The sequence below is a fragment of the Azolla caroliniana genome, unplaced genomic scaffold (genome assembly GCF_043228905.1).
Source record: "Azolla caroliniana isolate FFs.n. ecotype wild unplaced genomic scaffold, voAzoCaro1.0.p SCAF_7, whole genome shotgun sequence".
NCBI lineage: Eukaryota > Viridiplantae > Streptophyta > Polypodiopsida > Salviniales > Salviniaceae > Azolla > Azolla caroliniana.
Window position 1 is genome coordinate 18,999,426 of NW_028230442.1, and position 16,125 is coordinate 19,015,550.

The window sequence follows — 16,125 nt, forward strand, 5'->3', positions numbered from 1 at the left end:
GGAATTTCTCGGCTACGTCATTTCCTCAGAAGGCATCTCCATGGACCCAGCTAAGGTCAAAACGGTGGTAGAATGGCAGACTCCGCGTTCGGTGCGGGATGTGCAATGCTTTCTAGGCTTTGCCAATTTTTACCGGAAGTTTATAAAGGATTACTCAAAGCTCGTTTTGCCTCTTACACAACTTACTAGGAAGGGACAATCATTCGTTTGGTCTGAAGAAGCGGACATGGCTTTTGAGAATCTTAAACAGGCATTTACATCGGCTCCGATTCTAGCTCACGTTGATCCAGAAAAACCATTCATCATCGAAGCGGACGCATCAGATTTTGCATTAGGAAGCATTCTATCACAACGAGGTAATGATGAAAAGCTACATCCTGTGGCTTTTCACTCACGCAAGTTTGACGCCGCCGAAATCAACTACGAAATTCATGATAAAGAGTTATTGGCTATAGTGGACTCTTTTATGCAATGGAGGCATTTTTTAGAGGGATCTTCTCATCAAGTCACTGTATTCAGTGACCACAAAAACCTCGCCTATTTTCAAGACGCTCGTGTGTTCAATCGACGTCAAGCTCGGTGGGCCCATTTTCTCACGCGTTTCGACTTCAAGATTACATATCGACCTGGGAAACATCAAGGGAAAGCAGATGCATTATCACGGCGTTCGTACCTAGCACCGCGTCCCGGCGAGCCAGCTTTTGATAACCAAAAGCAAGTAATCTTGGGACCGGCACGACTGCAAGCAACACAGGTCTTTGGCATGCCCATGGATTCCCACGTTATCGATATCATACGTGCGAACCTGAAGACAGATGCTTTCGCTCAAGCTATACTAGCACAAATTGATCCCTCTCGAGTGTCGTGTTCACAGTCGCAACCACCAGGTATGGACTATCGGCAATTCAAATACCATGATGGATTACTCTTCTTTAAAGAACTTTTGTATGTTCCTAATGGTTCTTCCCGCCTTCAAGTAGTACAAAACTGTCATGACACATATACAGCTGGGCATTTTGGTAGTACTAAAACATTAGATTTAGTACAACGATCATTCTGGTGGGCCCGTATGCGACAATTTGTCGAAGACTTTGTTCGGACTTGTGACACATGCTGCAGAGCGAAAATGCCAAGGCATCATCCATATGGTTTATTAGAACCATTACCAATTCCAAGCAAGCCGTGGCAATCCATTGCTCTAGACTTCATCACAGATCTTCCAGTCTCTAAGGGATTCAATGCGATTCTAACAGTGGTAGATCGATATACGAAGATGGCTCATTTTTTGCCATGTACTAAGGAAATCTCCAGTGAAGACACCGCCGAAATTGTCATGCGTGAAGTATGTCGGCATCATGGACTTCCCGATAGTATCGTCAGCGACCGTGGACCCCAGTTCGTGTCAAAATTCTGGAAGCACCTTTTTAAAATGCTCAAGGTCACTTGTAACCTCTCCTCCGGCTACCACCCACAAACCGACGGCCAAGCCGAACGAACAAATCAAACGTTGGAGCAGTACCTGCGGTGCTTCCTCAGCTATCATCAGGATGACTGGGCAGATATTCTCCACTTCGCCGAATTCGCCTATAATAACTCTATCCACGCATCGACTAAAGTTACGCCATTTTATGCTTATACCGGATGTCACCCCCGATGGTGTGTACTTGAAATCCCAGAGGTGTCCACAAATCCTTGCGCGGAGGATCGTTTGGAGCGGTTACGTAAGATACAAGCGGATTTAGCTACTCATCTCCAACAAGCTCAGCAAACACATAAGGTTTATGCAGATCGTCATCGACTCCCATCGAGTTTTAACATTGGAGATCGGGTATGGCTACTCCGACGACACATCAAGACTACTCGCCCATGCGAGAAGTTGGATTATCGGCGCTTAGGTCCTTTCCGTATCACAGGAAAGATTAATGATGTCGCTTTTCGTCTCGATCTACCTCCACAACTTCGGATACATCCGGTGTTTCATAGTTCTCTCCTTGAACCCTATCAAGAGAGCACCATCCCAGGACGTATTACACAGCCTCCACCCCCGATCGAGCTTGAAGATGGACCTGAGTACGAAGTTGCCGCCATCCTTGATTCCAAGATTGTTCGCAACAAGCTATACTATCTAGTCGATTGGCTAGGATATAGTCCTAGTGAGCGTACTTGGGAGCCGATAGAGAATGTCACCAATGCTCGTGCACTTCTTGAAGACTTCCATCATCAATATCCAGACAAACCGGGTCCTCAATCCAAAACGACTCGTTACACTCGTCGTTTTTAAGGGGGGATAGTGTCATGATATGGCAAGACTCGAACCCATGACCTTATGCTACATGGGTCGAGCTCTTGACCATCAGACTATACATTGTAATACATAGAATATTATTTTCATTTATGTTTTATTTTAGAAAATTGATGTATATTCCAGATTTCTCTGGAACATTCTAGAAACTTCAAGAGTATTCCTTGGAACACTATAAAAGGAGGCACGAGGCATTATTTCGAACCAAATCGGTTCAACGCCAGTCTTAAGCCTCCTAAGCTACTGTACATTCTCTTCACATAATATATATCTTTTCTTATCATCTCTCTCTCTCGATCTCTCTCTCTCTCCCTCACTCACTCTTTCCTTCTCTCGAGAATTCTTCACCTCTCTTAGTACTAATACTTCTTTTAGTACTAAATCCTTCTCTGTCTTAGTACTGTTCCTGACAGATGCTACCAATCTCATTGTTATTGCTTGGAATGAGATCACGCAGGAGACACTTTTTAATTGCTATAGAAAGATAGATATTATTCCATCATTCCATATTAATGATGTTGAAGTTGTTGAAATGGAAGATCAATGCCTTGATGATCTTGTTGCTTTGTTATGTAACTACAGTTTGCTTGAAAATGCACATAATATAGAAGAAATTTGAGAGGAAATCATGGAATGTGTCAATACAGATGCAAATGAATCCGAAAAACTTAATCAAAATCTCCTTGAAGAGATTGATGAAGTTATAGTGCAAGCATCCAACACTAATGAACCACTTGCAGATGATGAAAACGATTCAGATTCTGCGTTTATTGAGATGCAAGATATGCATGGATGCTTAAAGGAAGACGATGTGATTATTCCTAAAGTATTGCAAAATATTGCTAATACCGAACTCATGGTGAACTCGATAATGACAACAACTTATCTAAGTTCTAAGAAAGCAAACCAAGTGAAATTAGCTTTATCGAGTGCTCGTAGAATTATTCAAGCAAATTCTGCTATTGTTTCTAAGCGTATCACTAAAAGTAGGCAAATGACCCTACATGATTTTGGTATGAAATAGCGAAAGACTTAGAAATCTCATTTTTGTTCATTTTTTGCGATTGTTCTAATCAATCTTAAAAGTATGCACATGACCTTACATGATTTTGGTATGAAATTGCAAAAGAACTTAGAAATCTTATTTTTATTAATGATTTTGTTGTTTTTTGAATTATTGGAACATAGTTTCAATTTGGTTGAATGTATTTTTCTGCAAAACAATGTAATTTTTTTGAACAGGATTTTGACATCTATAAAAAGCGTATTTAATAGAATGGCGAACTTAATTGGACAGGTACTTAACTGAATGGTTATTGTATAACCATTTCACTAAATCTTGAGAGATGTACAAATTTAAGGAATTAGAATTAGACTTTTTATCGTCCATAAAGAGGCCAATTTTGACCTATGGGACCAGAGTATACATGTGTTCTTGATATGTGTCTCCTTCCTAAAAAGGGGTATTCATACATTTAAGCTCAATGTCTTTATGCGTGAATAACGCATGCACATATTCTAGGTGGTGTCTTAAGTATGACACTTAAGTTATCACTCCCTCTTAATATGTCATCATATCTTGAACGAAATTGCACAATATGCCGAGCATGTGAAGAGCAAGTGACATTCATTCTCTACCATGCCTTCATTGCATACTTTACATGCCCTAAAATTCGTTCCATCTTGATACCATGAGGAGACAGAGAGAGAGAGGAGAGAAGAGAGAAAAAAAACAAGAATGGAGAGGGGAAGAAGAAAAAGAGAATTTGTTTTTATTGATGCGCTCTCTATCGGCAACGGAATTGGGCACTAAACAAACGTTAGAAAGCTCTCTATTAGAGCTTCGTAATGAGATACAACAAGTTAAAATTGGTGGTTTGTAAGAGAAGCAATGATAGAAATAAGGAATCTTGTGTTGTCGGCATCCACATACTCAACAGACATTGCGGCTCTTCTATTGTCTTCATCATCTTCGACCTCTTCAATTGGGTGAGTTTTGGTTGTCTCTTTTGTTCATGGAAAATTGTTTTTATCCTGGATCAATGGATAATGGATATAAACATGAATAATGGATATAAACATGAATTCCTCACAAATTGTGGGGGGCATCAATATGGATACAATTGATCAAAAAAAGATTAATGTGATAGTTGAATGTAATCGTGAAAGGGAAGACATTGGAAGCTCTAAGAGCTTTAAGGGTAGTGAGGAAATTAATAAGAAAAAATTGACATATGTGGAAGTAATACATGTAGATGAGGTTGACAAGGATCATTGTAATTGGGATAAATTCTGGGGAATTACCAATGCCTTGTTGTCTGATTTTGTGGAAGAAAATGAAAATGAAGCGAAAGAATGCATTATGTGGAACCGAATCGGGATGCGGACTAGGCCATACCAAAAGCAAATCAGACGGATCGGGCGGGTTGGTTGATCGCGGTGCATGGTGTCTTAAAGATAGTATTTTATGCATAAAAGAAAAAGATGTAAGCAAGACTCGAACTTTGCACCTCCAAGATAGGAAGCAATAGGCTTACCATTAAGCCAAATCATTTCTTTAGAGATTATGTTTTTATCATTATAGCTTTACATGTAAATTCTCATATTAGAGCTTGATTGAGTGACATGTGATGCATGAGCGCCAAATGGCAAACATGCATCACATGCATTCCATGCATTGTATGCATGTCTTATACCCTCACATGCATCATATGCATGGGAGCATCTATAAAAGGGTGGATGAAAAAGATCAAAGAGAGCGATGTATTAATCAAGAAATTAAAAGTAAGAAATTTGTTATCCAATTGATGTATCAATCTTGTTCTCTCAATCTAAAGTCAAGTGTTCTATCTTATCTCAATCTCTCTCTCTTTCAATCTATCTTAATTCCTTTCTCGCTAAAGCTAGTGCAAACTTCGAGTCCTTCCGATCCAGAACCCCAGTGGTTGCACCTCACGATCCACGCGTAGTAACGGATCTTCACGACAACATTACGAAACATTAAGATCATTCATTGTATGTATGGAGTAACTAATGTTCAATGAAGAAGAGGTCTTCTTCGACAATTCTCACAAGTTCTCTCTAGGTGTAATGCATTATTGATACATGCACCATTAGATGAGGAGCTTTTCGATATCCAAAGTCAATTGCAGGTTATTATTTCTCAATTGCAATGCCAAAGTTATCATTTTGTGAAGATGCATCAACTGAAGGATGGGCTCATAGATAATCAATGTAAATCTCATTTGTTTTTCCAAGCGTTACATCCTACTTATGCTCGATCGAATGTGGTACATGTGAAGCAAGGGGATAAATTGATAGTGGATCTACTACAATAATTGACATATGTGCTCATTACTTTAAGGAGTTGATTGGCCCACAATTGTTAATGACAAATGAGGTGAGTAGAGCACATCATGAGTTTTATGATGTGGTTGGATGTATTGTGCATGACTTCATTAGTCATGAATTGGATGCGGATTTTATTGAGGATGAGGTGGACACGGTTTTAAGGCATCTTCCTAGTGGTAAGAGCCTTGGTTGGGATGACTTGACAAATGAAGTTTTTAAGGGATATCGAACATTTTAAAGGGGCCCTTAACTTTGATGTTTCAACATTATTGGGATTCTGGTTATATGCCTCAAGCTTGGAAGGTTGGTCTAATTAAATTAGTTCTAAATGTGGCATCTCCCAAGTCATTTCATCAATGGAGACCTATTTCTTTGATGGGGAGGTTGTATAAGATATTTGCAAAGGTCTTGGCAAATAGATTACAAAAGTATTTACCAAAGTTGATACATCCTACCCAATATGGTTTTATTGCATGTAGGGATGAATATATTACACAATGTGTTAAATGTTCAAATGACCATGGATTATGCTCGAAACACTCATCAAGAATTGATTATGGTGCAATTAGATTTGGAAAAAGCTTTTGATCATGTTAATTGGCCATTTGTTTCTAGGTTAATGCATATGTAAAGAGGAGCAAGAGTGGCTGAGATGCAGCGGAAGGACTGTGTGTACGTAAGGCAAAAACACAGAGAGAGTTTAAGATAGAGATAACTATATATTACATCCAACAATAACAAAGTTACAAAGGGTTGGTGTAAATACCAACTAAATTAGGGCAAGCACCCTTTCTATTATTTACAAAACTAGCCTGGTATGTCTATGAGCTAGTGGGAATCCTATTTCTATGGGAAGTTGAGTTCGATTCTCAACACGCCCCTTCGAACACAACTTCCAGATATCGAAAAATGGTTTCGGATCGGTCCAATTTTTGGAACGCTTCAAACTTCGATTGTTCGGCTCTTTTTTTGATTGCGTACTCCTTGTTCGACTTCGATCAATCGATCAGTTCGATCATTTCATTATTCTGTCCTCCTCCTCAAGCTCGGCTGGTCCAGAAGAGATAGATCAAGGTTCGACGCGAACTACCACAGCTCGTCGATACCAAAGGCTTTCATGAAAATGTCGGCTACCTGTAGGTGCGTACTGATATGTTGTAAATCGATATCTCTGGCATGTACACGCTCAGGGATGAAATGATAGTGCACTTCGATGTGCTTAGTCCGCGCATGGAATAAGGAGTTCCGCGCCAGGTAGATATTGCTCATGTTGTCACAGTATAGACGAATTGGATCTTTGATGAGTACACCCAACTCCTTCAGTATACGCTTGAGCCATACGGCTTTGCATGCGGTGACTGTCATGCCCCTGTATTCAGCTTCTATGCTCGACAGTGCGACTGTCGGTTGCTTCTTACTGCTCTAGGAGATTGCTCCGTTACCAAGAGAGAAGATGAATCCGGATGTGGATCGTCTATCTGCTTTGTATCCTGCCCAATCTGCGTCTGCGTACCCTTCAAGTTGAATGATCGTATTCGACTTATACATGATGCCGTAATCCATTGTCGTGCTGACATACCGAAGTATCTGCTTAACACAATCCAGATGAAGATTTCGCGGATTTTGCATAAATTGACTTAGCATGCCGACCAAATAGTTGAGGTCGGGTCTCGTGATGGTTAGATAAATTAAGCTACCGATCAGTTGACGATACTGAGTCGGCTCGCTCTCGGTCGTGCCGGAGTTAGCATCGATCTTGAAATTATGCTCGAGAGGGGTACACACAGGTTTGCACTCCGTCATTCCGAACTTGTAGAGTAAGTTGAGAACGTAGTGCTGTTGTGATATCATTATTCCGACTGGTGTTCGAATTACTTCAATGCCTAGGAAGTAATGGAGCTCGTGCAAGTCTTTCATTTCGAATCTTCCGGAAAGAAGTGATTTGACCTTGTTAATCTCGGCTAGATCTTTCCCTCTGATGACCAAATCATCCACATAAAGGATGATGACAATCGGGTTATCCGACTCGTTTCAGATGTACAAAGAAGTATCGGATTTTGACATTCGAAATCCGATCTAATGAAGATACTGTGTGATCTTCGAACGCCACACACACGGTGCTTGTTTGAGGCCGTAAAGTGGTTTCTTAAGTCAACATACGGTGTGCGGATAGTTACGCGATTCAAATCCGGGTGGTTGAATCATATACACTTCCTCTTCTAATTCTCCTTGGAGGAAGGCGTTTTTCACGTCCATATGTTGGAGGTGCCACCCTTTCGCCGTTGCCAAGGCAATTACAGTACGTACAGTGGTCATCTTTGCCACCGAGGCAAAGGTCTCTTCGTAGTCTATGGCGTAGGTTTGTGCATATCCTTTCGCAACAAGACGTGCTTTGAAGCGATTTATAGAGCCATCGGCATTGTGCTTCACCTTGTAAATCCATCTACAACCAATTGCTTTCTTGTTCGGCGGGTGAGGAACGAGATCCCATGTCTCGTTTTTGCATAACGCTTCCATTTCCTCATGCATCGCGTTGACCCATCGTGGATCCGTTACGGCTTCGGAAAGTGTTTCCGGCTCCCGTACTGTCGCTAACGGATCCACGATGGGTCAACGCGGACAGTACGTAAGCGATTGCACCAAAAATGCGAACATGTGATAAGTCTGGCTTCTTTCCAAAGAACTTCTCATGAGGAGTTACGTTGTGTACTCCCGAGGTTGTGCACCTCTTCATGAGGTATACGACCATGTTTGCCGCTTCTGCCTAGTACGATTTCGGCAGATTCTTCTCATTCATCATAGCACGAGCGACTTCTACTATGTGCCGGTTTTTACGCTCAACTACGTCGTTCTGCTGACGTGTGTGATGGCATGAGAATTCTCGTCGAATTCCTTCCTTTCAGAGATACGCCGTAAACTCATCCGAAAAGTATTCTTTGCCTCCATCCGATCGAAGGCAGCGTACATGCCGACCCGTAGCTTTTTCGACTTCAGCTTTGACCTCTGGAAGTGTCCAAACACTTTGCTCTCTTGTCTCATCGGGTAGATCCGACTGTTCCTGGAGAAGTCATTGATGAACGTGACAAAGTGCCGGCAACCGCCGGATGTAGCTGTTTGGGCTGTTCCCCACACATCTGAATGTACAACATCCAGGATTCCTTTGTTCACATTCCGCTCTTTTGGGCATGGGTGATGGTCTTGCTTTCCGAATTGGCATGCTTCGCATTCGCCCGTTGTCGTGTGAATCTTCACACACTATGTAAAAAAATAATGAAATAATTATTATAGATTAGATTAGTAGCTTACTATAGAAAGATGGATATACTCAAGAGCTTCAAAACAGTTTTTACTATATACAAAATGGAGAAATACATATCAAGCTATGTGAAAATAAAGTTTGAGAAGATAGGGAAATTAGAACTATCCCATATAGATAGGAAAGTTAAGGCCCTGGCTATATAAGCACCTTGAGCTCCCTCATTTTTCATTTGTGCTAAGAGCACTTTGGCCACTTTGTCTTAACGGATGATGGTGGCCAAATTCCCTAAAACCGGAAACCGGCCGGTAAACAAATCCGGAAACCGGCTGGTAAGCAAATCCGGAAACTGGTCCGGTAAGCAAATCCGGAAACCGGCCGGTATGCAAACCGGAAACAGGTCGGTAAGCAAAACCGGAACCGCAACCGGCAAGCAAACCAGAACCGCAACCGGCAAGCAAACTGGAACCGCAACCGGTCGGCAAGCAAACCGGAACCGGCCGGCGAGGGATTCGGCGATCGAGCGGAACAGGCCGGCGAGGCGATCGAGCGGAACCGGCTACCGGACGAGGTTGGACACGGACGGACGGAAGATTGGATCATGCAACAAACTAAAGTAAAGTGAAGAGAACTAAAGTGAAGGCCATGTGGGCGCAAGCAACTAAAGTTGGAGTGCATGCAAAAAGTAAAGGTCATGTGGACGGTCACATGCAACTAAATGAAAAAGCCATGCAACTAAAAATAGATGCAACTAAAAGAAAAAGCTATGCAACTAAAAGTAGAGGCCATGCAACAAAAAGTGGACATGCAGATGATCAAGGGAGAACTCCATATAAAATTCCATTTTTTTTCCTACACTCATACTCTCTCCATATTATCTTAATTTTTTTCCTTTTCTTTTGGGAGCTCTCTTATCTTATCGAAGCCAAGAACCCTAAATTTCCTTACGGAAGTCATAAACCCTAATTTCCTAATCAAAGCCATATAAATAAAAAACCCTAATTTTCGAATTGAAGCTACAAACTCTAATATTCTAATTAAATCCATATTTCATTTCTTCTAATCTATTACTCTAGTCATCTCCATTAGCAAACTTTTGTAATCCCAGTCTTGGGATCAATTGTAATCTTTCTTTCTGCTTGTTAATGAAATTTGTTAATCTTTCTCATTTCGTTTAATTCTTAGTACATAAATACACGAATTTGATATCCTCTAGTCAAAGGCCCCGGGGTCTTGCCTCAACGTTCACGTATCCTCGTCGTATTTTCGCGACATCTTTGGTGAACCCGACGTGAAATGAGGTAGTAGGAGGATATCAAGTACGAAGATGGCTTCGACAAGTGGAACTCAAGGAGAAGAATTGACGAAAGGCATGGTGTCCGTCGTCAAATTCATGCTGAAAGAGAGAGATCGCGATGCTTTAGTCGACAAAGTTGTTGACCGAACTGTGGAGACAGTTGGAAGATTCGGTGGCAAGAACATCACAAATTTCCTTGCTACCTACCAGAACGAGATGCAACAAAGAGATGTCCATGATCTAAAACAAATTTCAAGCTTTAAGCTAGGGATCGGCAACGGCTCGGCTCAAGCCTAAACCGTTTGGCTTAGCCGGCTTGAAAACGGCTTAGCGGCTTAGCGGCTCGACTCGGCTCGGTTTAGGCTTGAGCCTGCCTTAACGGTTTGAGCTCGGCTTGGCTTGGCTTGAGCCTCGCCAAACCGGCTTGAGCCGGCTCAAGCCGACTAAGCCGGCTAGCCGTTTAAGTGATTTAATTAGTAATTACTAGTAACTACAGTTTATTACTGAAGTCTATGTTCTAACTTCTAATTAGTCAAGAGTCTAAGTTCGAACTAGTAATCAGTGGTCACGAGTCATGAGTCTATTGTCTATAGTGCTGAGTGTATTGTGTACACACAGACTCCAAAGTGATGACTTAAGTATTACTAATTAGGTAATAAGACTTTAGTCTCTCGAGTCTCATTGCTCAACACAGACAGACGACTCGGACTTAGGTAATAGCCTATAGGACTCTCGACACAGAAAGTGACCAGTCCATCGACACAGATGCGTGTGCGAGAGAGTGAGAGAGAGAGGTCTACTGCATAGTAGATACTACAAAGTGGAAGACGACGACTTGCTGTTGCCACCTGCGTGCATCGTGCAGCCCCGACTCCCAACTTCCAAGCCTACAAAGTGCTTTATTCCATCTATTTTACAAAGCATACAAGTAAGATTCACATAATTTCACAATATAATTATGCACATATATGAATAATGATATTACAGACTATACGCAATTTAAAATTACTTTACCACAAGGCTCATATGAAGTAATACCCACAATCATTGTAATTTGTCACTACAGTCTACAATGTAGACATATATGAAGTAAGATTCACAATATAATTATGCACATATATGAATAATGATATAGTCAAATTGAGCCACAATGTGGCACAATGTAATAACTCATGATTAGAGTAGGACATTTCAAAAGAATTCATTATCTTTTATAACCAAAATTGTATAGGTACAATAACATACATTGATATGGAAGAGGTAACATCAATATCAGCCCCTAGAGGCAAAACAAAGGCAAGAAAAAGAACTTCATGGATCGAGCAACACATGATCTCCATTAAGGACGGAGATGCATATAAGCGTCGATGTGCCTATTGTCACTTGATGTGGGCAAGCTCTACATCTACAGGTTCTATCGCCAAGCATTTATTAGATAAGCATAATATTAATAGCACATCACAACCACAAACTTCTAGCAATGTTCTTGTCCAAAGTAACATAGATGCTACTTCATCTACATTAACTATATCTCGTACTCTAGAGAAGAAGTTTGATAGTACTGTTGTTAGATACATAGTCACATCAATGCTACCTCATGCACATATTGAGTCTTCTAGTTTTAAGAAATTAATGCATGAAGTTTTGCCCACTTATCAACTTAAATCATCTCGTACACTTAAGAGATTAGTGTTATGAATGTATGTTGTTCTTCGCCATTTAGATATTACTTATTTGTCCTCACAAAATTTTAGATATGCTATAACATTTGATGGGTGGACAAACAACAGTTTGAAAGGATTTTATCCCGTGACTTTACATTTTGTTTGTTTCGAGTCTACTAAGCCGGCTAGTGTGCTTTTAGACTTCCTAGATGTCTTTCCGGGAGATGGGGTAGGAAAACGTGTCGGAAAAGCTTTATTCTCCCGTCTAAAATCATTTAATATCTCTTCACGGCTTCTATCTACAACTTCTGACGGTGCTAGTGAATCTCTAGTTGCATCAAAAGAATTAGCTACGTTATTACTTTGTCATCATGGACAAGACATTTTACAATCATCACATATGTTAAGATGCATGGTGCATACATATCAACTAGGTGTAAAGTCTGCATTAGAAGTTATTACTCCTATTATGAAGTTAAGGAAGACATTACATTCTATACGCACAAGTAAAGTGAGTAGAGCTATATTTAAAAAATATTCAAAAACTATGCATGAGAATGGAGAACATGAACCACCATGTGTAGATTGCATTACTAGATGGAATTCAACCCTAATAATGTATCAACAATCCCTAAAATTAAGAGATGTCTTAATTTGTACCACAAGTGACAATGTCATTGCTAATGAGTTTGTGGACTATACACTCTCCATAGAAGATTGGAGTCATATACAAAGTATGGAACAATGGTTGCTTGTGCCTGCCAAAATTTGTAATTACTTGAGTGGGTCAAAGTATCCGACCCTCTCAATAGCCGCGTCGCGCTTGCATTCAACAACTTATTAGCACATTGTAATAAATATATTTCTATGGATATGAACTCGGTTGATTCATCCTCCGAGAAGATTACTCTTCAAGTGCAACAAGAGGCTAGTAACAAATGCTTACAATATCTAATCAAGTACCAAGAATCCCTGAAATCTATTCCATCTCGAATCGCAATGTTTGTTGACCCGAGGTACTAATGTTTTTAACTGAAAATCCCCCTTTTTAATCTTTCTTTCTTACTAATAGTGTCTTTTGTTTGAGTGTAGAATTCCAAAACCACCTAATCCAATTGAGAGAGACCTCGATATAGAATTGGTGCAAAGTTTCTTGACAACCCAATATCATAATCCTAATGTCGAAGATTCTCTATCCGAAGATGCATGTGAAGGATCTCCGTTTGATTTTTTGGATATTTGGGATATGAACAATGACAAATCTCATGAATCATCAGCTCGGTCAGAAATTGAAGGTTTCTTGAAGGTTCCACGAGTGAAGAGTTCCGTAGAGCCTCTACATTGGTGGTCTACCAATAGGTTTCAAGCTATATTGCATCATGTTGTATTAAACAAATTTGTTATTGTTGGTAATTAATGAACACATTTTGATAGTATCTTTTTTCTGATTTGAAACAAATCCATTTTTCCAAGGATGTATAAAATGGCATGCGATTATTTGGCTATTCCAGCTTCATCAATGCCTTCAGAGGAAGCTAACTCCGAAGCTCGTGATAACTTCGACGATAGGCAACGGTTGCATTCATGCACTTTCAAGGCTGAGATGTGCATACGATCTTGGATAGATCTACTTGATAGTGTTAATATTCCAATTCCTGAAGATATTAATGATGCATATGATACTTTAGATATCAATTTAGAAGAGATTATTGTTGAGGATGATGTTATTGAATACTTATACTTGGACAAGTGATTTTTTTGGAATATTATGACTTGGGACAATTATGACGATCAATTATTGGAATAGTCAAATTTTTCTCGTTGTTTTTCTTTAATTATATATTAGTTAAATTTGCCTTGCATTTCACATTTTATGTTTTCTTGTTGTTTTTCTCTGTCAAGAAAAAGGATGGCTCACTTCGTCTGGTGGTAGATAGATTACTATGGCTTGAATAAAGTTACTATCCGCAATAGGTATGCACTTCCCCTTATCTCAAGTATTTTAGAACGGATCAATGGTGCCAGGTTCTTCACAAAGATCGACTTACAGGGGGCCTATAACCTCATACGTATCCGACCAGGAGATGAATGGAAACCGTGTTCCGCACTAGATATGGGCACTACGAGTATACGGTCATGTCGTTCGGCCTCACTAATGCACCAGCAGTCTTCCAGCACATGGCAAATGATATATTCTGAAATCTCTTGGATGTGTGTCTGATCATCTACTTGGATGATCTACTGGTTTATTCAAAGACCGAAGAAGAGCATGATTCTCATGTACTGTTAGTACTAAAACGACTTCGAGAACATGGTCAAAGCTAGAAAAATGTAGTTTCGGGTGCAACCAGGTGGAATTTCTCGGCTACGTCATTTCATCAAAAGTCATCTCCATGGACCCAGCTAAGGTCAATACGGTGGTAGAATGGCAGGGTCCGCGCTCGGTGCAGGATGTGCAATGCTTTTTAGGCTTTGCCAATTTTTATCGGAAGTTTATACAAGATTACTCAAAGCTTGTTCTGCCTCTCACACAGCTTACCAGGAAGGGACAATCGTTCATTTGGTTTGATGAAGCAGATATGGCTTTCGAGAGTCTTAAAAAGGCATTTACATCCGCTCCAATTCTAGCTCATGTCGATCCGGAACAACCATGCATTATCGAAGCTGACCCATCAGATTTCGCATTGGGGAGCATTCTGTCATAACGGGGTCATGATGAGAAGCTACATCCTGTGGCTTTTCACTCACGCAAGTTTGACGCCGCCGAAATCAATTACGAAATTTATGATAAGGAGCTATTGGCAATAGTGGACTCGTTTATGCAATGGAGGCATTTTTTAGAGGGATCCTCTCATCAAGTCACCGTATTCAGTGACCATAAAAACCCTGCCTACTTTCACGATGCTCGTGTGTTAAATCGACGTCAAGCCCGGTGGGCCCACTTCCTCACGCGTTTTGACTTCAAAATTACATATCGTCTGGGCAAGCACCAAGGGAAGGCAGATGCATTATCACGGCGTTCGTATCTAACACCGCGTCCCGGCGAGCCAGCTTTCGATAACCAAAAGCAAGTAATCTTGGGACCGGCACGACTGCAAGCAACACAGGTTTTTGGCATGCCCATGGATTCCCACGTTATCAATATCATACGTGCGGACCTGAAGACAAATGCTTTCGCCCAAGCTATACTAGCACAAATTGATCCCTCCCGAGCGTCATGTTCACAGTCGCAACCACCAGGTACGGACTATCGGCAATTCAAATACCATGATGGATTACTCTTCTTTAAAGAACTTTTGTATGTTCCTAATGGTTCTTGCCGCCTTCAAGTAGTACAAAACTGTCATGACACATATACAGCTGGGCATTTTGGTAGTACTAAAACATTAGATTTAGTACAATGATCGTTCTGGTGGCCCTGTATGCGACAATTTGTCGAAGATTTTGTTCGGACTTGTGATACATGCTGCAGAACGAAAATGCCAAAGCATCATCCATATGGTTTATTAGAACCATTACCAATTCCAAGCAAGCCGTGGCAATCCATTGCTCTCGACTTCATCATAGGTAGCAATGGGCGCGGTTCGGTTTCGGTTCGGTTCGGTTTCTTGACATTGAAACCAAACCAAACCGGTTATTCATAATAAAAACCAAACCAAACCATTTAAAAATTTTGAAACCATTTAAACCAAACCATTTAATATGTAGGAGAAACCAAACCGTTTACGTAAAATGTAGAACCAAACCAAACCGGTTTATCAAAAATCAAAACCAAACCAGTTTATCATACATCATAACCAAACCAAACCAAATTTTTTTTGACATAATCCAACCAACACGAAACTATAAATTGAACCAAATCAAAGACTAGAACACTATAAAATAACAGAAATTTACAACACATTTTCTGAAAATTGCTAATTTGTGAAAAATGATAATATATAACATAAAAAGATAAATGTTTTTTGGAATGATAACAAAAATCCATACAATAGAGTTCAAACTTCAAATCTATATATGTTGAAATCCATATATGTAACTTAAGAACAACAATCCATATAATAGAGTTCCAAATCCATAGGACCATATATGTAAACTTAATCCAGCCTTTTGTTTCCAATGTTTGAATAAGGGATTCCTGAAAGTATAAAATACGCAAAAGACTTAAGTAATTCATAATAACAAATTTAAAGAATCGAATAAAAAACAAAATAGTAATTAGTATGTAATAAAAATTACAATGACTTTGAAGATC

The 16,125-nt window shown here is 40.1% G+C and overlaps 1 protein-coding gene across 1 annotated transcript; it reads left to right on the plus strand.

Moving 5' to 3' along the window:
* Positions 1-12,694: 12,694 nt before the first annotated feature.
* Positions 12,695-13,623, plus strand: LOC147862196 (uncharacterized). Its single transcript, XM_087323074.1, has 3 exons — positions 12,695-12,886; positions 12,963-13,279; positions 13,382-13,623. Exons 1-3 carry the CDS (start codon positions 12,738-12,740, stop codon positions 13,621-13,623), a joined length of 708 nt encoding a protein of 235 aa, XP_087179200.1. The 5' UTR covers positions 12,695-12,737.
* Positions 13,624-16,125: the final 2,502 nt, after the last annotated feature.

Coding starts and splice junctions, on each gene's coding strand:
- LOC147862196 (XM_087323074.1), top strand. CDS start 12,738: ATGGATATGAACTCGGTTGATTCATCCTCCGAGAAGATTACTCTTCAA. Junction 12,887..12,962: donor GCAATGTTTGTTGACCCGAG/GTACTAATGTTT, acceptor GTTTGAGTGTAG/AATTCCAAAACCACCTAATC. Junction 13,280..13,381: donor AAACAAATTTGTTATTGTTG/GTAATTAATGAA, acceptor TGGCTATTCCAG/CTTCATCAATGCCTTCAGAG.